General features: G+C 37.1%; 1 protein-coding gene across 1 annotated transcript in view; it reads right to left on the minus strand.

Annotated features, from left to right (window-relative positions):
* Positions 1-2,861: 2,861 nt before the first annotated feature.
* Positions 2,862-23,381, minus strand: part of nol4.S (nucleolar protein 4 S homeolog) — a 171,435-nt gene continuing 150,915 nt past the window's right edge. The window contains exons 8-11 of the mRNA XM_018223692.2: positions 21,353-21,544; positions 14,272-14,382; positions 11,766-11,946; positions 2,862-5,900 (exon numbers count right to left, since the gene is read on the minus strand). Coding sequence (XP_018079181.1) covers positions 5,707-5,900; positions 11,766-11,946; positions 14,272-14,382; positions 21,353-21,544 — 678 coding nt within the window. The 3' untranslated portion in view covers positions 2,862-5,706. The remainder of the gene's footprint in view (positions 5,901-11,765; positions 11,947-14,271; positions 14,383-21,352; positions 21,545-23,381) is intronic.

Raw genomic sequence — 23,381 nt, forward strand, 5'->3', positions numbered from 1 at the left:
TGAAAGTTTTCATTAATTTGTTTTCCCATACTTTCCTTTCAAATTACCCTTAAGATTCTTAAATCATTTATGGAGTGGTGAGCGCTGTTTTCCTACTGGTGGGTCCAGTTTTTTTTATAAGTTAAGTGTTTATTTTTCTTTCTCAATCTCTCCTTTATACAGTCCTTCTATTGGGCATCTAGTGCATTGTATTAAATACAATTCATTGGAAAAAGAACAGTTGTACTGGCCATGTGACCACCCACACTAATATTTTCTACAGAGCTAGTATTGCTAGTCTTATGAATTCATTGTTGGTTTGGCCATTTTTGTTCTTTGAAGTCAATGGAAAACCCTTGGAGAATCCATTTATAAAAAGTGGCCAGCTCATAACAAATGAATGTAAAATTGCTTAGGGGCAGATTTACTATGGTTCGAATGGTAAATTTGAATTCTAGAATTTTTTTTGGGTCAAAACTCACAAATTCGAATTTTAAATCTCCAACTCGAATTTGAATTAGAATGTGAGATTTATCATCCCATGACCCTGGAAACCATTCTAGTTCGAATATTCGCCACTTAAAACCTGCCGAGTTCATGTAGAAGTCAATGACAGAGGTCCATTGAACAATTTGAATATGTTACTTGCCTTCCTCACATTCGCAGGTTTTAGATAGTGAATGGTCAAAGTCGAATATTTAAAGAGACAGAATTTTTTTTCAAATTCGAATCGAATTTGGACTATTCCCTGGTCGAAGTATGCAAAACTAGCTCGAAATTCAAATTTTTTAATTTGAATTTTCACTTCGACCTTTGATAAATCTGCCCCTTAATAAAATGAACTTGAAACAAGCGAGCCACCTTCTGTTGAATTTGGCTACTAAGAAAAGGAATGGCATGAGATCATCTGAGTTCATCTTCTTAGAATTGATCAAAAAATTACTCTTCTCTGCTCGCTAAGTTCATTTTCAAAGCAGAGCAATGTCACAAGACTTTCTCACAAAATGAATTCCATGCAGCTGTGGCCCATCAGTCAAAATAAACAGCAGGTGGTGCTGTTGTTTCAAATCATTATATCAGAAGTGTAAAAATTGCTCATATCTTCAAAACTAAACGAAAACTTTGTTTTAAGTGTCTACATTTTCACTTTTCTCGATAACAGCAAATGCGATAAAGCATTAGGGGAGTTTCAACAAACAGGGCAAAATTTGATTTTTGAATTATCAAGTGTAGCAAATGGAAGGCAACAACAGGCTAGATATATAGTCAGCCAGGTTAGGCTGAGAAGGGTTCATCTTTAGATCATGGACCAGTGATAGAAAAAGACAGGGATCTCAAGCCATCAATAACTGTAGATAAGTGCTTGTTAAAAGCCTCTTTCAGCATAATTATATTTATTTGTGCTTTCGCATAAGCTGTGAAAAGCAGGGGAGAAAGCAAGCTGTCCTTAGCCAATGTTGGATAAAAGGGATTCATTTTTTATTGGAGAAAGAGGGCAGGTACACTCTGTACTTAGGTTCTGTTTCTCATTGTCCACTGGAGAGCAAAGCATGCAGGGAAAAACCTTAAGTACAGGAGCTCTCATGTACATCATTGAAAAAGGCCATTTTTCTAACATAAGAAATTAGAGTGCAGTAACCTGTGGTAAGACAACTTGTTAGTCTTTTATGCACTAGAACTAGATATATCAAAGCTGCTTGATGATTAGTTGCTGTGCTGCAGATTTGCACCTCTGATAGTAAATGAGCTAACAATTACATCATTGGCTATCCACAGCACTTCTCCAGGAGAGAGGGGGGCAACATCAATAACCAGAAGAATTATGTCAAAACTGCGCCTTTCCTGGGCTAAGACTGTATGTGATAATTAGGTACCGGAGAGATGCTTTGTAGGAGCAAGCTGCCCATTATCTTAGGCTTTTAACTGGGGTGTCGTAAAGTACATAATAGAAAAGCGTTGCATTATATTTATAGCGCAAGCTAGAGAGTCAGTACCTGTATCAAGTACTTGGGAACTGGGGTAAAAATGTGCCTTATAATCACATACTTTCATTCCTTCACAAATCTTCACTTTACATTTCATTCTTTTCCAGTCCAGTTTGTGGGGATTAACAGCCTATTGAAGGTTAAAAGCTGCTGATATAGGCACAGATTTGGTCTGTTTTAACCATACCGTGGCATTGGATATCCAGCTTGGAAGTTGGTTTTGACAAATTCCGTCAGCTATCGCACCGTATCAGTGAGTGTATCCTTATATGAAGATGGACCACCACCTTCTCATCAATTTCTAGTCATGCAATATCAGTCTGTGTGACCCACAGTTACAGGGGGTTATTTATTAAAGGCCGAATGGTAAAAACTCAAAAATTTTAGTTTTTTTTAAATATGAATTACGAATTTTTAGTGGTAAAAAACTAATTCTTTTCAAGATATATTATACAGTGTACCCTGAGAATACAAAAAGTCTGAATCCTAAAATACTCCATCTTCAACCTGTAGAAGTCAATGGCAGAGGTCTATTTGCAATTTGAAAATATTATGGTCTGCACTGGCTTTTGTACAATAATCCAAAATTTCTGGCTTTTCCATCGATTTCATGAAAAAATTCATACTTTAGTCAAATCTGAAAAATTCTGATTTTTTTTTTTTTTTTTTTTGAACTAACATCCGAAAAAGCAGAGTTTTTGCCGATTTTTTTCGTGTTTTTTTTAATAATAAGGGTAAATCGTGTATTCTAGTTTGGTTTTATTTAAAACATCAGAAAAACTTGGATTTTGATAAATAACTCCCACAGTGTATAGCTACCTTAGTTGTAGAAGCCTCAATTTCTCTCTTACCTAGAATTTAAAAAAAATGTATCCCTGTGATTATATATCTTATTTCTGAGAAGTTGCCGTATTTTTATTCTCAAAAAAACTTTCTCAAAACGTTTTTTTTTTTTACACATAAATCAATTTATTATCCAAACAAACCAGAGGAAATGTCAGCCCTCGATCTTTGATTTTCATTTAAATTTGTGAACACTGGTCCACAACGTAAAGATGTTTTGTGTAATAATGTACAATATATTAAAAATATTCATAATTCAATAGCTTTTTCACATTATATTTCACAAACAGTATCACAAAAGTTTTTTTTTTTTTTTTAAAGTAAGCAACAGTAACCCTAGAAACACTCAAAGGAAAAGCATAGCAATGCCCACAGTTACATTAAAAAGTGCACATTACCTAGTCACAATCACAGTCAGTCTATAGAAAACAGGTATGTGTATGTACAAAATATCACTGATGCCTTAAACTCATTGTCAAAAACCCAATTACATTTTTACATGAAATAAGGCAAATTCAGGAATGCACAAGGGACGTGATATTCAACAAAAGCTAAACAACTAAACATATTTTACTTGTGCCATGAACAAAAAAAAAAAAGTACTTTTCTACTGCAAAAGTGAGCGTGATCAATGCACAAAAGAAACACCATTATTATGTGTAGTTACCAATGGAAATAAAGAGCGGTTGGAGTTTTTCCTCAATATACAGTTTTTGTACAACTTTCTGGTGGGCGTGTCCAGTTCACAGAGATTTTGTTGAATTTGCTTTATTTAACCCTTTCGACCAGCAGCATAGGCAGTGAAGGGTTTCGCCGCCAGTCTGATGGAAAAAGGGTTAATCACCCCTTGACACCCCAAGAGGTTAAAGCCACAGTAGTAAAATAATAAATAAATAAATAAGGTTAGACCAGAGTGCAAATTATCAGATTGTCACTTGCAACCTCTTAAATATTATCAGTCTCCGACACCACACAGAGAAGGATTTGCATGAAACAGCAGCTGTGGAATGATGAGAGCTTAGCCAAACATGGGTTCTGTCATAGAGAGGAGAATGAGCTATGGGTGAATCCCAAGATTGACTAACGCCATACAGTGACTATGGCGGCAGCTCTGTGATGCTGGAAGAAATACTTCACCTTAAAGTTTGCAGCTTCCATCAACTGAAAATTTGTGGCTAGCGATGGGTGATTAAATTCGGCAGGCACCAATTTGTGGCGAATTTCCACGTTTCACCGGCGAATAAAAAACCTTGGACGCGTGTCAGAAAAGTCGCTTGCGTCAAAACTGTTGCGCGTCAACGTTATTCGGATGCCCATTGACTTTAACGGCAGCGTCAAAATTGACGAGCGTGTTAGAATTCATGTTTCGCAAATCTTTTGCGAATTTTTCGGCGAAGTGAAACGGGACATATTCGCCCATCACTATTTGTGGTATATTGGTTTTAGGGTTAGGCAGAAAATGCATTTGACATTGAGCCTTATCCCTCCTTGGTCAGATGGATAATGTCTAAATGATATTGTGCAATTATTATTGTATTTGGGTGTCCATCCCATGACCAACAACCTTCGGCTGTGCTAGATCAACCACAACCTTTCTGATGCATAAATCCTGACATCTTAGGCAACACCCTGATTTATCTAATGCACCCCAAGTAGTCACCATAACTCCAGCTTCTTTTCTTTGAGTCTTGTCTCTTTTTAGTTTATTTGATTTGAGGTCTACCTTGGACAATTGGGAGGTGCAGATTTACAAGTGTTTCTGCAGATGGTCTGAGCGAAATGAACTGTAGCCACTCATTGCCTGGGGACCCTCCTCTCTCAAACTGGCCCAGGGCCCGGTCCACTACATAAACTTACTAGCAGCGCTAACAAATTTATATTATGTGGTGCCCTGGACATAAACTAAACTACAAAATAAATATCTCTTGACATCCTGCAAGCAGAAGTGCTTAGCACAATCATCATGATATTATGAAAAATGTATCCATATATTATTATATATGTGAAGTTCTTATCACTGCACTAAACACTTGCCGACTTACTGATGCAATCAGTGGTATCATTGAACTACAAGACAATTGGCAAGTGTTTTTCAAAATTGTTGGACAATTCTCCCGTTTCTAAACCCATTTTATATATATATATATATATGATGAATTCCCAGTTATTCCAACACATAACCTAATGCCTGCGGCCCTACTCCCAGCACTGAAAGGACAAAGAAACAATTAGAAACAAATGGAACTCTTCCATAAAGCCTGCCTGGAGCTTTCCTAACACTAAGGATCTAATTAACCTGCAACTAAAACAGTAGTTAACAATTTTAACTGGGGATTCAAGAAAAGGGGGATTCAAAAATATTACTTCGGCGACCTTTAGGGAACGTGGAAAGATCATCAGAATATAAATAAAATGTCTGCATGAAAAAAGTACCATATAAAAAATCCTATTGTTTAAAAAATATGCAATCCTTCATTCAGTTTTCTAGCATGAGAGTATCTTGGCATTGTCCTGCCGTACCGTGGAGCTTTCGTTGCACAGAGTCAGTGGCACATTCCACTAATATTGCACTTGGAAATTGAACTAAGTGACCATCTCAGTGTTCTCCATATGCTTCGTTGGTTTGCATGACTTAATGAGCAACAGCCACATATGCAATATTTAAACTGACACACTGAGAACAAAAAGCTGGACACATCAAAGACCCCCGCTAATGTCAAAGGTCTCAAGTGCACCCGCAGCACCTTTACATCACATCATGGATCAAAAACAGTGTGGCATTATGGTAATTAACTCCGCTACACATCAGCGCTGTAACAAGATGGACCCACTGTGGCACATGAGAATGTCATTTGTGGATTCCCAGAGCTACACCAGACCAGGGAAGAGGTTGTATGACTCAGTTCTTCTGTAAAATGAGGTTTTCCAGTTCATCTGCCGAACGCAACAAAAATGCTGCGGATTCTCGGTAACCTGCCACCAGCTGTCTCACTGCATTAACTTCAGTAGGGTTTAGCTGGGCTCTGCTGTTTGTGTTGCTGGGACTTGTAGAACTGGTTGCTAATGGCCTCTTCATGCTCAGATCAGTGGGACCTGTAAACGACAAGCAAAAATAACAATTTAACCATTGTTAATCCACTTTCATATTATGCAGACAGCTGAAGTCCTCTATATACGATTTGAACTTCTAAACGTTAAATTCTAACTGGTTACCAAAAAGTACTTTCCATAGCAAAAATGTTCAATAACAACAAGTGCATATATGGATGGATAAATATATTTTATAATTAAGGCTGGTTGCTAGTTACATACAAACAAAGAACAAATGTGTGGCAATTTGGATTTCTAGTTAATTGCCTTAGCCATTAATAACAACAGATTTTCCATCATCAGCGGTGCATATATCATGGTTTTTGTATATAGACAACTGTTGTTATGTAACAACAATAATACAATAATAAATGGTGCTTTATTCTCATGCTTCTTACTGCCTGTTTTTACATTATTGGCTTAAGCTGGCTATACACAAACTACTTGCCGACATCCATTCCCGGCTCATATATGGAATCAAATAGGGATGTACCCAATCCACTATTTGGGATTTGGCTGAATCCCAGAATCCTTGGTGAAAGATTCAGCCAAATACCAAACCGGATCCCAATCTTAATTTGCTTATGCAAATTGGGGGCAGGAAAGGAAAAATGTGCTTTCAGAAAGAGCCAGTACTTCACAATGGATCTGCTTTCAGATCAACTATTGTTTCTCTTACTCAATGTAACGGAAGGAATTACAATTTGGGTTAGCCAGATTTGGATTTTTACTATTGCTGTTTTTATATCTACCCCTAGGTGGGCCATGGAAGCATTTTTTAGCAATGCAGGTGTCGGCGAGCTGTTATCTGGTTACTTTCCCATTGTTCTGCTAATGGGTTTCCTGTGGGAAAGGGTCTCCAACTTGCAGATCTGCAGTAAAGAGTGACTGAAGGTTATTAGACCACAAGTCACATGATACCTGGAAACTAACAACATATCTAACCCCTTGTCATATTTCAAAATGAAGGATCTTATTTATCAAAATCTGAATTTTTCAGATTATTTTAATTAAAAACGTCAAACCAAACTAGAATCCATGATTGGACCTTATTTATTATAAAAATAAATAAATCATGATTTAATCAGATCGGGGACAAACGTGAAAAAAATCAAGTGAAAATCGGAATTGTACGTTGTTTTCTGAGTTTTTTCCCAAATCGCTCTTTTTTTGTTTGCTTTTTTTCCGAAAAAGCCCAAATTTTTCGGATTTTTATCAGAAAAATCCAAAATAGTCGGATTTTCGGGCTAATTCCAGTGTAGACGACAGAAACTTCCAAATAGGATATGGACCTCTCCCATTGTCTTACTGTATATACAACCTCTGTAGGTCTGAGATTGCAGATTTTTCGGATTCAGACTTTTTCCATCCTCGGGGAATAATAAATCTTGAAAAATGTAAGGTTTTTTTTTTTCCACTAAAAATTCAGATTTTCTAGAAATGTTTCTGCCATTTTTGGTATTCAGACTTTTTTAAATAACCCTCTAAATATATAAAAATCTGTTTGATCTTTTGGAAAAGGGTTTCAATGCAGGATTCTGCTGGAGGGACGCTGTTCACTAAAGCATTTTGTAAAAAAAAAAAACATGACAGAATTCCTTTAAGATTTATCACAGTAAATGTAGAATTTTGTGATGACATTACAGCTTCCAGAAACACACAATTATACCCATTCCTTTTTGTAAATATTTTGCCACATCTTCATCTATGCTGCTTGCTTATAGTCTGGGTGTATTTGTAAAATTTGTAAAATTAACCAAAATGAACAAAACAAAAGAATGTATCTAATTAATGTTTTTCATAAAGCTTTGTGGCAGTGCTTAATCATTGCACACTCTACACCAGGGATCCCAAACCTTTTGAACCTGTGAGCAATATTCAGCAGAAAAAGGAACATAAGCATGACAAATTTTCTTGGGGTGCCAAATAAGTGCTGTGATTGGCCATTTAGTAGCCCCTATGTGGATTGTCAACCTACATTGAGGCTCTGTTTGGCAGTACACCTGGTTTTAGACAACCAAAACTTGCCTCCAAGCCTGGAATTCAAAAATAAGCACCTGCTTTGAGGCCACTGGGAGCAACACCCAAGGGGTTGGAGAGCAACATGTTGCTCACGAGCTACTGGTTGGGGATCACTGATCTACACTATTCAAGCCTCTTCTATTTTGATTCCACCTTAAATTACATTAGAAACATCTTCCAGCAGGAATAAGAGCTGTGATTATGATAACTCCCTAGAATGACTCACGGGGACCTTACTTTTTATCCTTAAACAATAGATCATGATTTTACTCCAGTTTGGGAGTGGATTTTTCTTTGTTGCAGCCTTAAACACCTCTTAATGCAAAGTTCTTTTCTCAGTGTATATAATAAAGCACAGTTTTCTGGAACACCATGTGGGGTTTGTTCCTCTAACACAACACCTGGACTACAGACTGGATTTCTGTAAAAATATCCACGTAAATTTCTTAAAATGGATGGAAACTGTCCACAGACAACAGTCGATGAGAATTAATGATTAATTATTTGTTCTCTTACTGGAGTTCAATGATTTTGCATTTCATTCCATGATGTCTGGGGTTATAAATCTTAGTTGGTTCTGTTTATAAATAATATTGTGCATCTTTACAAATTCTTGATTTTTTCGTCTTTTCATATTAAAATGGCAATTGCAAAAATAAAAAAATAAAAAAGCCCCTGTCCTTATAGCCGGCCATACAGAAGGTGGTAAGTATATAGCTCCGCTGTGGCCGGCGCCGGTTCATGTTTCCTAACTTGCTGCAGAATGCTGGCACCACTGTATCTAAATATCCATTTAAGAGTGCTGAGACCTGTGTCTATTCAGAAAACTGCAAGGCAAGGTACAGGTAAAGGCAGTTTGTGTCCATTTTTTAACTTGGGCCTGTACTTTATAAATGACCCCTATTGACCATACTGGTAAATTATTACCAGTACACAACTGAGTTACACAACTGTGACTCATCCAGCACATTCGCTAAACCAATGAGTATTTCTAAAGTTTATAAAACCTTAATAGAAATCTGATATAATCATTATTTTATTAATATTAAATAAATACTTTTAATACCCACTAATAGCAGAAAATAAGTCATTCTGAGACATCCATGTCCTTGACATTAATGGGATTCTTTTTATGCAGTAAGTACACATTTTACTACACACACAGCCTTCATTTACTTAAATGTGCAAACATTAACCTTTGTATTGAACTGCTTTCCTTGGAATGGCTCTCAAAGGGCTCTGTACATTTGCTATTGATAAAAACGAGTATTAAGTATATTTAACTCTTGCCTGTCAATGTCATTTTTAAAGCCCAGGGGGCAATTTACTGTAGGTGTGCAAACTGCAACAAAATGCCATGTTGTTAAACCCTAGCAGCATTCCAGCGTAACTGTCCCCACCACAGCTTGTCCTGTTTTTATTCTTTTCATTTAAGAGGTTCTAAGAACAGAAAGAGACCTCTTGATTCATATGCTTTGTCTTTTAAAAATTCAAGTTATATTTTATAGATGTAATCTCCCTCTCGACACTTACAGACAGTTTCCAGGGCGGACTGAGCATGTGCGGTGTCTTAGCAGAAAACAAACACGGGGAGCTCTTGGAAACATCTTTGGTGGTACAGGTATGGGATCCGTTATTCAGAAAATCGCTATCCAGAAGGCTCTGAATTATGGGAAGACCATCTCCCATAGGGGCAAATTCACTAAAGCACGAAGTGGCTAACGCTAGCGCAAACTTTTTTAAAGGGTGATAGGCTGAAAAAGATTGTACATTTTTTTGGGGGTACCCTCCTTCCCACCTACATTTCCTAACATATGGCACCTAAACTATACAGTGGTCACATGTAAAGAGCAAAATAACAACTCTATTTTACTTTATGAAGCTTTCCCAGGCTTGTGTAGTGTAATGTATTTGCTGCTACATATACGTCCATTGTACTTTAACTTGGCGCCGTATGCAAATTAGGCATCGCGAAAGGTAGCGAAGTTGCGCTAGCATTAATTCGTCAAGCAAAGCGAAGTTATGCTAGCGCAACTTCACTACCTTTCGCCTCCCTGAGCGCAACTTCGGATTTTAGTGAATTAGCGACGCCCTGAAGAAAATTCACCTGGCGAAGTGTGGTGAAGCCAACGCTGGCGCAACTTGAAGGTAAGTAAATTTGCCCCATAGACTCCATCATAAGCAAATAATTCTAATTTATGAAATGGTTTTCTGTTTCCCTTTAATAATAAAACCGTACCTTGAACTTGACGGTGATATACTAAGCTGCATAAATCCATATTGGTGGCAATCCTATTGGGTTTTTGTAATGTTAAAATTCTTTAAGGTATGGTGATCACAATTACTGAAAGATCCATTATCTGGAAAAACCCAGGTACGGAGCATTCTGGATAATAGAGCCTCTGCTTGTACAGTAAAACAGACAGGTAATTGAGGTAGCCGTGAATTGGATATGATACCATGATACTGGCATATTGTGCATGTAAACACGTTGAAATAATACTATTATGGCAATAAGATTATTGAGTAATCAAAGAAAAATGTATTTATTATTGGATTCTTTATTAAAGAGTGAATTAGTGTCTTTCTTTTTAACCAGGCATCACCCACTAATCTATACATATCATCAATGGCCTCACAGATTCAAATAAATGTACAATTAGAATGAAAGGTATGCTAAGACTGTTATGTTGAAAATTTTGGGAAAATCAACCTGTGTTTTCTCTGAAGGGCCATGATGTCCTTGTCTTACTGCTCCTTATCCTATTGTCTGCCTACCATTGGCTAGTTCCCCCTTTATGTGTGCACTTGCATAGATAATTACTTATGAAACAGGACCAGGGAATGCGCATTGCTCAATTCCATCTCTTTTGTTTGCTTCTAGCTAATTTGACAGACTTCCATTATAATTATATATTTTTACTTAGCCTTGGAGTGCTCTCACAACCCCCCTTTTTGCAACTTTACAATAAAACTTGGAATGTTTCCTGTACCATCACTCTACAAGCCCCAATGTGTGCACTAAATGGAAGTATGGATTGAACATCTGAAAAGAAAATGCTCTTGATATAGGAATTCATGAATGATCTTTAAACTGATCAGTCATGCTATGAAGTTCTATGAAAAGTTGAGTTCTGGAGTAATGACCTTGTCCTACTGAATAATATTCTGTAATACAGTAGCTTCTCACCCAGGCTTCACCAACCAGAGTGAGTGTTCAGAGAAGCTACAAAACAGCACTGGTGGATAAGTAGACAAATGGGATATTCCAAAAGATATGCTGCAGGGAACATCCAAAAACCTTACATCAGTGGCTTTTGGGCTTATTTGATTCAAGCTTGAGGTTCCATATTTGTCATTGTTTTCTCTTAACACACAACAAGGTTTCAAACATTAACACTTTTGCTTTATGAGTCCAAGAATATCTAGGACATTAAACTGGTGTTCCTCCAAAATCTTGCTCTAACTGGCCTTCAAGCTTGACTTTCAGTTATTTAAACCCAAATATGTCCTAACTGGCTCTCAGGCTGGGCTCTCAAGCTCTCTGCTTTAAGCCTGCAGGGGGGCAGGCCACACAGTTTGGTAACCACTGCCTTACCTTCTTTCTAAGCCCTAAGGACAGGCTGAGGACCCATTTTTAAACACATTGATACAATGAAAACATAATCTATGAATCATATTACATCTCTTTTTCCACCTGGGGTTTTCTTGAGCTTCTGAATTTTTCGTTTAACAACAACAAAAGTTGAAGGTAGATTAATTCCTTGAACCCAAAATTCTGCTTTCAAACCCAAATTAAAAGCAAACAAATCACAGTCCATAATACACAATCAATATGAAACTCACCACTGTTAGATGTATCCGTGAGATTTAGAAGTCCTCCCCCTAGCCCTCTGTAAGTATGGTAACTATAGGTTCCATTTCCATTGATATATAAAACATCTTGTGTGCTGGAAACCGCAGACGTTGAATGCGTAACCTGTGCTGTATCTTGTTTCTGTGATTTTTCAGCTGGAGGACTTTCATCCTGAAAAAAGAAAACACATTATTATTATGGGGTAATGTAATAAAATACAAAATTTGGCCAGGTCTATTAACCTATCGTAACCAATCAAATGTTTGTTTCCAAACGGGCGAACCAATAGATCTTACCTACTCATTGGCCTCTTTGGGTTTCTAGATGAGTTGTAAGATGCATACTAAAAGGGCAATAACTCTGGAAAATTTTTGTTTCTGGTGTTTATTAAATAAATAGAAGGGAAAGAGACCATAGGCTACAGATAATGTTAAAAAACATAGTTGTGATTTGTCTTCTTTAATCCCCAAGTCATTTCAGCATTTTCTTTTTTATGAACAGACCAGTAACCATTTTACCTTCCTTGATTTATAACCTGGAAGGCAATAGAAAAAGAGACAGGGCCTGTTTGCAGAATGCTTGTCCAGATATGTGTGAAGCAACACTTACTACAGATCCCGGGAGGCCAAGCCTGGCTTACTGAGCTATAAATCAAGGAGCTCCAAGACCGTCAGGATGTTGCCGGGAAGGTAACTTGGATGCAAGCTCTTTTACTTAATAATACCAATTGCAAATAGTATTTTCCTTTTCATCATAGTTCCCCTATCATGAAAGGGAAGCCATTGTGTTTATTCAGATAAGATGCAGTACATAATCCAGCACTACACTTCAGCCATGTTGAGTGGTGCTTTTTTTTTCTAGATGCCCATATTCCACCCTATAGGTGTGTTAATTATTATTTAAAAAAAAAACATTATCTGGAGAGGGAATGCCATCTGCCATGGATTAAAAAACAATTCTTGTTTTTATTTCCCTTTTTCTTCTTTGTAATGATATTTATATTTTTTGAGTAGACTTAATAGGGATCCAATTTATGGAAACACAATAACGCCAATGTTTCTCCCTGTGGAGCTACCTGTGAGATGGTGGAAGGGTCGCAGCCTGCCCCTGGTATATTTCTCTTGATGTTTTACCCAACTATTAAAATCCTGATGGGACAATATAGAAAGCCAACTAATTTATAATTCAGCTTCAAATAACTGTGTGCATGGCGGTAAGTACATTCCATGATAACATTTTTCTATGCCTTCAGCTTCCATTCTGTAGAGTTATAAATAAGGACCTTTTCTTGCCCTAGTTTTAAATCCCTGATAGGATCATTGGCTAATGACTTTGTCACTTTTAATCATATCCTCGTGATAATTGACATACCCAGGTATAGTAGTGAGTGAGGAGGAACATGCTTGTTGCCTAGTTATGCCAGCTGTCATTCATTGCTTCTTGGTTGGCTGTGTGCGGCGCTCAGAGTTTAAACAATCGGACGTTTCATTGTTAACAAAATCATGTTTGAATTGCAAGTTAGCAGTGCTTCAGTCTTGCCTCAGCTAAATCATTAACGTAACCTTACAAATCCACATTATTCACCGTATTTTTCAAATGATATCCAAGTGCCATAACAGTGCTGTCTATTAGGCAGCCGCATGCGGCCACTTGATTAGCATTACGATGTGGTACATTAGGACAGTAGTTTTATTTGTAAATCTGTGCCTCAGACTGTTCTGTGCAAATCGCTGCTATGACAACTGTCCGGAGGCAAATGTCGGGTCAGTTTGCAGCATATGCATCTAGGCAATAATTGCTTTGTCAGAGACCTTATAGCAGTCTTCATCTTCCCCTAGAGTCCCACAGAGCTAAAAGCAATACTTCTTGCTATTCTTAATGATGAGAGTTATTTACTCCACTTGTTTAGAACTGGATTCTTTTCTTTGCGTGTATTTTCAGAATTATTGCCAAAGACACCTTCACCGTTTTTTTTATTCTCAATTGTTTTATATTGGAGATATTGCCCTTTTATATAGATCATGTCGATCTATAACATATTATACCACTTTCATTTTCATTGTATTTTGTTCCTAAAGCTATGTATAAGCACAATTTACACTTAAAAATTCAGGGTTTTATCATTATGTTATTATGTGGTTTGTGATCTCTTATCCGGAATCCCGTTATCCAGAAAATTTCAGATACGGGTAGAATTCTATTGTTTCTAACTATATATCTGACGATTTAGCTCTACACGTGTGTGTTGAAATGATCTATCCTTCTTGGAAAGATCATAATTGTAATGTCTATGGCCATCTTAAGGGATGCACCAGACAGTATAAAAAACATGTGTACGTGTAAGTTTGGTGCCATCTATGTTTGTTTCATAGTGTATATATTAGGATTAATATCTCTCTAATATTCCCTGACATTTTTGCTAACATGTCAGAACTACCAGCCAACAAATATACATGTTTTTCCTAATGATTCCCAAAGGTAGAATATGATATGTACCTGTCTATCCAGTCTCATCCTCTTGGCAGCATTCCTGCTCTCACTCTCACAGGCTGAGGCCAAGATAGTTTCTGCTACAGCCGAAGTAAGGTGTGAAGGGATCGGCCGTGACTAGAAAAGAGATATACACATATATATATGCCATCATTAATTGGTTGTTTTAAAAATATTAGCATATTTTGGATCAGCGAGGAATGACACGAGCACACACTGAAATGCACATGTTGAATGCACATATACACAGAAACCAAAAAAGGGGAAATGGATATTGCAGGGATGATAAATGGGGACTAGTAAAGGATAATCGTCCAGCAGATTCATGAATAGCACATGTGGTATTTCCTAATTTTTCTTCTGTATTTTAGCTGCTGCACTCTAATGAAGAATAATGTGTACTGAGATCTTAGCTAGAAGTTTAGCTTTCCCAAGTGATTTCAGAAAAGTATCACCATCACTATTAAAATACCCTATTAAAAGTGTTTCCTGCCTCTCACAAACAAATCCAAGAGTTAAAGCAAATAATAACAGAATAAAATGCCTTTTGTTGTAACAGACCCTGCAGTAGTAATAAGGCAGTTGTTCCACAGCTATCTGTTCACACAAACAAACCATACATGTTAGGTCACATGAGCCCATTAATGGACAAAGTTCTGCAAAGTTTGCTTCCACACTTCTTCCTGCTACAGTTAGAGCTGCAGTATTTCTGGTCAGGTGATCTCTGAGGCAGCACAAAGACTATCACATAATGGGGCATCAAGGGAAAAGATGTAAAAGGGCAATAATTACTTAAATATATATTCCAGTTTGGTAAGATTCTTTAATATGCCACTTAATATAACTTAAACGATTTTGCTTAAGTAGTCATTTTGAGGGGTATTGGTTTCCTTTAAAGGAGAATTCAACCATTAAGTTGAAAAACCCCTACCCTACATAGATCCTCCTCCCCCCAGCCTAGCTGCTACCCCAGGCTAATGCACCTAACTCTTTACTTACCCCTCCGTGCAGATTCTGTCCAGCGGAGTTCACGGGTGCCATCTTCATCTCTTTGGTAATCTTCAGGAAGTAAGTGCCGTATCAGTGCATGTGCAGTTGGAGCAATTTTCTGGTACGCGACAACTGCACATGTGCCGATACTCATGAAAAATTGCTGAAGCGCTGGTCTCATTCCGAAGATAATCGAAGAGGCTGAAGATGGCGCCCTTGAATTCCAGACAGAACCTGCACCGAGGGGGTAAGTAAAGAATTAGGGGCATTTGCCCGGGGTAACACTTAGGCTGGGGGGGAGGAGGGAGGGGGGTCTATGTAGGGTAGGGGGTAAGTTTTTTTTATTAGGGTTTAGTTCTCCTTAAGAGAACCATCCAGGTAAGGTATGCAGGTAACATTTTCTGGTTACCTGCATGGGGTTACTGATCTCTAGGCTCGAGACCTTTTACTGAGTTATTACTTAAGTAAATACACTGGGTCTCATTTATAAAAAGTGGGCAGATTTGCACCTGGGCAGTAACCCATGGCAACCAATCAGATAATTGCTTTCAGTGCTCAACATGCAGCTGTTTGAAAAAAGCTGATTGGTTGCAATGGGTTACTGCCCAGGGGCAAATTTGCCCGCATTGAAAAAACATTTTACTAATCAGATATACACTATTTAATTTGCATAGATTGGAGGAAAATCAATTAATCACATCAATTATAAAGGAAGAAAACTGGTGCCTTCTGTTATCCAAAGTCACATGACTTCAGTTCAGCTGAACATATAGGATCCAGCCAAATGTGAATCCTACAGGAAGTGAAAAGGATACATTGAATTATGTCTCTCCAGTACAGGTGAAACTCTTCCCTTGATGGGGAAGTCCTGTCTCTCTTTGACATGAATGGAAACCACAAGCCACTACTTGGGCCAAAAACCTGAATCTAAAGAATATAGCATTTGGGCAAAACCTACAACCAGTGTGGGATTTTATAGAAGGAAAAAAGGGATACACATCAAGGACAATTTGCTACAAGGTAAAGGTCTAAGTCTGCATGCACAATGCCATCTTTGTACAACACAGAATCCATCTTTGTACAACAGCATATGTCATCAGTTTCAGTTAGCAATGTGTACCTATAGGGTGCCCTGCTCATTTCTTCTGTCCCATTTCTGCAGAAAATAAAGGCATCCCCCCGAAAATGTTGTATTTCAGAATAAAGTAGAGTACATGTTTCATGTTATGGCTACCGGCAAGTAAAAATCGATATACTAAGCACAAAACTATAAAAAGGAAGTTACGATTTTCCAGGGGCAGAAAGAAACCAAGAGAAAGTATCCAGCAGCTGCCCAGCAGCAGTTCTTTGCTTAGAGTCACATGAAAGAGGAATCACCATACTGCCAAACAGCAGCAAAGATACACGCTACTAATTTACTTTGTGGCTGTTTAGTGTTACAGATAAAGTACCAGGCATCTATATGAGTCACTGACTGGGAAGAGCAGAACACCCAGGAAGTCACTATATTATGCATCTTATTGCTAACTGGAGGGGATTGGAAAATAAATGAGTTATCCACCTTCATATTGTTTCAGAATTCTTATGACCTCAACATATTTTGTTCTCTTGAAATGACTTATTGACGAACCCACGGAATTCATGACTCCCTAAACTCTGAGTCTCATTTGCCATTTTCCTTTAGTTGAAACATTTTTTCTTTAACAGACAAGGTACATAGCTTCCAGCGATCATCCCTTTGCCCATTATTATCTTTTACTTTTCCTTCCCCAATCTTTCACTCTTTTCAGTGAGTCAGAGTCAACGGCTTTTCATCTGCTCTCCACTTCATGTCTCACCAATTGTTCCATTGTACTAATTCCCTATCACTCCATTAACTCTGCCCTGGCTCCAATCCGCATTCGAAATGTTCCTTCTACCCTCCCAGCTTTCATCAAATTTTAATGAGAACTATCATTATATTTGTTAGAATCCTGTTTTCAGTTTCAACACAGGTTAAAATACAATGACTTAAAAAGGTTATTCATTTGTTTAACAGACAGATTTTATCTAAAGTTACCAAACAAAAGCATATCAGAGGGCTAGGCTGACATGCAAGCAGTCATGCATTAAGTGCTTTGATGTGTGAATATTTAAAGAGCCGTCTGGTAAAGATGTTGAGTTTTATTAGGATGGGTAATCTATTTATGTATGTGATAGTCTTGTGCATAACTACATCCACTGTTCCGGTGAGGAATGCAAAGAAGTATATTAAGCAAAGGATGAAGAGAAACCCTGCCGACTTTCATGTGAAAATGCATCCAGCTTCCCTTTTAAAAGAACAGTAACACCAAAAAAGTATTTTAAAGTAATGGAAATATAATGTATTTTTGTGCTGCCCTGGAAAAACTGATGTGTTTGCATCAGAAACACTACAATAGTTTATATAAACAAGCTGCTGTGTAGCCATGGCCATTCAAGATGGAAAAAGAGAAAAGGCACAGGATACACAGCAGATAACAGATAAGCTCTGTAGGACACAATGGAATTCTGCAGATCTTATCTGTTATCTGCTGTGCTTGAATGGCTGCCCCCATGGCTACACAGGAGCTGGTTTATATAAACTATAGTAGTGTTTCTGAAGCAAACACACCAATGCAGAGTTACCAGTCAAGATCCCAGAGAAATCAGTGGGAGCTACGCTGATCCCATTGGAACATTTTTAATTCAGAATTTTAGAGGTTTTCTGATATTTTTCTTGCTAGTAATTGTTCAAATAAATTATATATCATATTTTTTATTGCGTCATTCACTTATTTCTTTTTTCTGTTTGTACTTGTTCATATTCAGATCTTCTAATAACTTTCATGGCATTTGTGGATTTAGAGAAATAGTGTTTAATCGTGGTTTTAAAAACCTCTAAAATTCGATCCTTAATAAATAGGCTTCCATGTTATAAGTTACCTATAAGTAGGGCAAATCTCTGTTCATGTTTCAGCATAACCTTTTTTTCTAATGTCATCAGTTTATCTGTTAAATGAAAAGGTTTTGGTTACCTTATTTTCGGCTCTGGTAAAATAATTTTCTCTACAAATTCTGAAACCCTGGAAATTTCATCTACAATCTCAGCCAAGGAACCTATATATTACAGCATAGTGGTTTTCTGCTCATCACAAGCCACAATTGCAGTAATAGTCACAGGACTTCAGCTTATCCCAGAATTGATTTATGGATTAGATTTGGCCCAAAGGCTCATGATTTACCTTGGTACTGCACACTGAAGCCTTAAATTCAAGACCACTTTTCCATTCCACCCTCATATGTGTCACATAAACATAAATACCTCTTGTTTATTTCACGTATTAATCCATGGGCATCTGGGTATCAAATTCTTGCATTTTAAAACAAATATTTCCCTCACTCACTATTTTTCCTTACATTTTTCTAACCAATTTATTCCATCTAGGTACCACCTGTTCATGTCTTTTGAGCAGGAAAGTAATAATACTAGAGATAACACCAAAGCAAATGACTGCCAATAAACAAACAATAATAGTATCCCTTTGTCAAGTATATATGGATGCAACTGCTTATTGCATATTTAATTTATTTGCTTCCAAGGCTATTCAATAGAACGCCTGCTCTAATTTAACGTGGTAAGCTGCCTATCCAATTTGCTACAGGGCTCATTTATTAATCTAAGCACAACTGCAAAGTGCATATAATGGAACTTGCATTGATGATGTGTGTGTAGGAAGCACCAATGTATTTATTCAGCCTGTTTTTGTGAATTGCATACAGAGCCCTGCAGTTACTAGCAGCCTGAAATAATTCTAGGGTTCCCTGGTCAATTTAACTTCCATATAGAATCTAACCAGTGCTCAACATAGGTCTATATAGATGTGTGAATATATGTGCACTAGGGGTTATTTGGAAGGCTTCCACGTCATGGACTTTAATTAAAAGATGTGTACCGTTTTAATAAGAAAGCTGACTGTATGAAGTGAAATTCTCCCTTCATTTACTGCTGTGGAGAGGAGTTGTCAGACAGTCCCTAACTGCTGAGCAGGGAAACAATCATACTTATGAACAGCAGGGGGAGCCCCCGTCTTACTTCCCAGCCATGTAGAACTCTCAAGCAGCTTTGTTTATGACGATCCCTAAGCAGCCCAGACCACACTGAGCATGTGCACAGTCTTAGTCTTGCAAAGATGTTACAAGATAGTGACACCCTGTAGCCAACTTTGAAATCATAAATTATTTGTTTGATTAGGCTTGTGGTGCAGTATGTTTATATTTAGGATACAAAATACAGCATTTCTAGCCTTATTCTATTTTAGACTTTACATGCCCTTTAAAGAATTAGCCTTTTTTCATTTTGCCTATCAAAAAGATGGCAAAAAATTGTATTAGATTCTTAAACTTCTACAAAGGCATAGATTACAGATTTTCGTAAGTAAGTAAAAAATACATTATTGTCAATGCAATGATAATACATTGCTTCCATAATAAGAAGATTCTTTATTATAAATGTTGGGCTTCTGCCAATGTTTAAACAACCAAAACAAAAGTCATTAATTTACAGCATCAGGTCTGTTCAGCCAATCAGCAGTTGGATTATATACCTCTGTACTAAATGGCTATGAAGCAGTGATATGGACTAGTCTACAACTGGACTACAAATGTCAGTACAGGTATGGGATTGGTTATCTGTAAACCCGTTATTCAGAAGCTGTCTCCAATAGACTCCACTTTATCCAATAATCCAAGTTTTAAAAATATGTTTCCTTTTTCTCTATAATAAAACAGTACATTGTTCATGATCCAAACTAAGATATAATTAATCCTTATTTTAAGCAGAACCAGCCTATTGGCTTTATTTAATGTTTACAAGATTTTCTAGTTGACAAGGTTTGAAGATCCAAATTGTAGAAAGATCTGTTATTTGGAAAGCCCCAGGTCCCGAGCATTCTTGATGACAGGTCCCATACCTGTACTAAGTCAGTGTAAAGCAGTTATGTTGGCTAGCAAAACCACTGCTGGATGCCAAACATCTATCTCACTTGCTATTTGTGCCATGCTAACTTTTGTAATTGAAATTATGTAATTTTTTTTTCAAAAAATAAATAAATGACAAGTTTCACACAAAAGCAAATAAGGAATAAAATATATATAAAGAGCTCACTTGTCTCTTTTGACCTAATTTTGGCCCAATTCTCAAGTATGAAAATAAGTCAATCGGACTCTAAGAGGGGTAAAACGATTCTTTTTTCAGTTTTATCATTTAAAAAATTCGATCCAACTATGAATGCCCTTTTGTCTCTCGAAAAAACCACAGCTTTTTGGATTGTCGCACAAAAACCAGTATCGAAATGCCCGAAACCTTCAAAGACCATGAAGGCAGGAAACTTCTTCCATTTGTAAAAGGGACATCAACCACTGACTTCTACATGACATAACAGCTTTATTGGAATTTGTTGTAGTTTTGCTGCATAAAAAAGCTAGAAAAAAGTCTGTCTTTTTTTCCACAACTTTTTCTGAAAAAGCCCAATCAGAATAATTCGACCTTTAATAAATGTGCTCCTTAGTGTTATAAAACCAGCCCATACACTTACCCATAATCACTCATGCTTAGATACTTTTTAGATACTTTAAGAAGGCAATGGACTTTCTGCATTCTGCTGACATTGTAGAACACATGATTCTTCTTGTTAAAATCAAAGTTGAAAAGAACATACCAATCTATATTCAAACTAATGGTAATCCAAGCTCCTATGCTAAAGGCCACTCATATTAGAGTTCTAGATAATGCATATTAGACTTGGGATCATCCAATTATTATGCACCAGTTTCCCATATCTTTAGCCAGGCAACAGATTGCTGGGGATACAGGGACACGTCGTTCATAAAAAAACTGCAGGACGATTACTTCTTTCTGTATTATGAAATATTAATTTGTGTGCGGATGCATTTGAGGGATGATGAGAGGATAAAAAAAATGTTTTGACCTGACACCACTCGAAATAATAAAAAAAAAATACACTAAGATGAAAACAAAATAGTGCCATGAAGGTACATATAGGGGTTTTGATGGGCTTGCTTTTAAGTTAAAACTCACCATCTCAAAACCACTTCTTTTCATCCTCCTGCAGGACTTGAGGTAAGTGCGTATACGTTTTCTGGCACGTTCTTGATATTCAGGGAATTGGCGCCTGCATGAGTCAATGATAGCCTGGATCTTTTCTTTGGGCTGCTTAGATATAGGGACCATTCGGTCCAAGTTTTCATCTACAAACAGCCTCACAAACATCTGTTGGTAAGAGGGAGACAGAGGAGAAGGGATTGGAGGGCTGCTCTCTTTCTAACCTTGATAACTGACTGGAAAGGCACTTTTCCTTGGAAGAAGGTTAGATAGTTTGCAGATAAAGGCATGTTCCTCTTCTAGAGAGCTTTCCTACTCATGGTTATTTGATAGGACATACCAGAGGCAAAGCATATGTTTTATGTTGATTTAATCCTAGTGACATCTACCAGCATTAATCACAACAGAAATAAATTCAATCCCTCTTCTGTTTAGCTAAATCAAAGTCAAATTGCTTAACATGCACACAAACAGAAAATAAGTATATTGTTTTTGATTGTGTAACCAGGAACACTTTCTAAACAGTGGCCACCACAAACAACTCACCGGTGTAGTGTTTATACAAATGGCCTGTAGATGTTTCTGTGCTCAGACCCAAAACTCTTTTTATAGGTTGAGCATTCCCAGTCATAACTGGACCTTTGGATATATATATATATATATATATATATATATATATTAGGGATGCACCGAATCCAGGATTCGGTTCGAGATTCGGCCAGGATTCGGCCTTTTTCAGCAAGATTCGATTCGGCCGAATCCTTCTGCCCAGCCGAACCGAATCCGAATCCTAATTTGCATATGCAAATTAGGGACGGGGAGGGAAATTGTGTGACTTTTTGTCAGAAAACAAGGAAGTAAAAAATGTTTTCCCCTTCCCACCCCTAATTTGCATATGCAAATTAGGGTTCGGATTCGGTATTCGGCCGAATCCTTCGCTTCGTGAAGGATTCGGGGGTTCGGCCGAATCCAAAAAAGTGGATTCGGTGCATCCCTAATATATATATCTATCTATATATATATATATATATATATATATATATATATATATATATATATATATATATATATATATATATATATATATATAAAACTAGTGCACTAGAACATGAACTTTGGTGGGGTAATTTTCCATTACTGTGAAATAAATCTGAAGGCCTAGAGAAAATGTAGTTTCTAGACATACTTTGTGTGTTAAAAATGGACGTCTGGCCACAATGACCCTGTTCTGAATTTTTTTTACAGTTGTAGGTTACCATGTATAACTGCAAATAGCCAATTGTGACTTCATAATAAAGAGGGAATACCCAAAAAGACATGACAAAAAGATCAGTTGTGTGAACTTTTCATTAACAGGATGACAAAGCTTATTAAGCGTTTTAATTGTCTAAGGTCTGTATAATTATCATAAACGTGGCATCAATTGATCTTAACAGAACACAATGAACAGCACCCAAAAAAAGATAAAAACAAAACATGCTTTGAACCCTACCTAAACATGCTCTACATATCAAACGCATTATCAAACCAGAATACCATGTGATCTTGGAAACCAGGTAATCGTGTTCTCTACATGGTCTCTACATGCAAACCAACGCACAAACAAAAGAAAATCCACCAGCAACAATATCCTTTACACCAATTCCAAAAGGCATAATTAACTACACCAGTGCTAGTGCGCCTGTGCAATTCTAATATCAACCAATAAGCAACTAGTTTTGATGAGTCTTCTAGAATTTAGGACATTGCAAAGATCTGATGGTTGATATGGGTAACTGCACAACAGCAATTTATTTTAGTACTTGCACAGTCGGGTGATGGAAACACAAGAGTAATTATACTTAATGTGGTTATAGGTTATAGAGATTTTAATGAACTATATTGTTTGTAAAGTATGTATCTTATGCCTATAAAACTATGCATTTAAAAAACTAAAAAAAAGGCAAATAGCTAGTAATTGTTTTGTATTGTTTTATATTGGATCACTGGTATATTACTATACACA

Source organism: Xenopus laevis, chromosome 6S (assembly GCF_017654675.1).
Source record: "Xenopus laevis strain J_2021 chromosome 6S, Xenopus_laevis_v10.1, whole genome shotgun sequence".
NCBI classification, from domain to species: Eukaryota; Metazoa; Chordata; class Amphibia; order Anura; family Pipidae; genus Xenopus; species Xenopus laevis.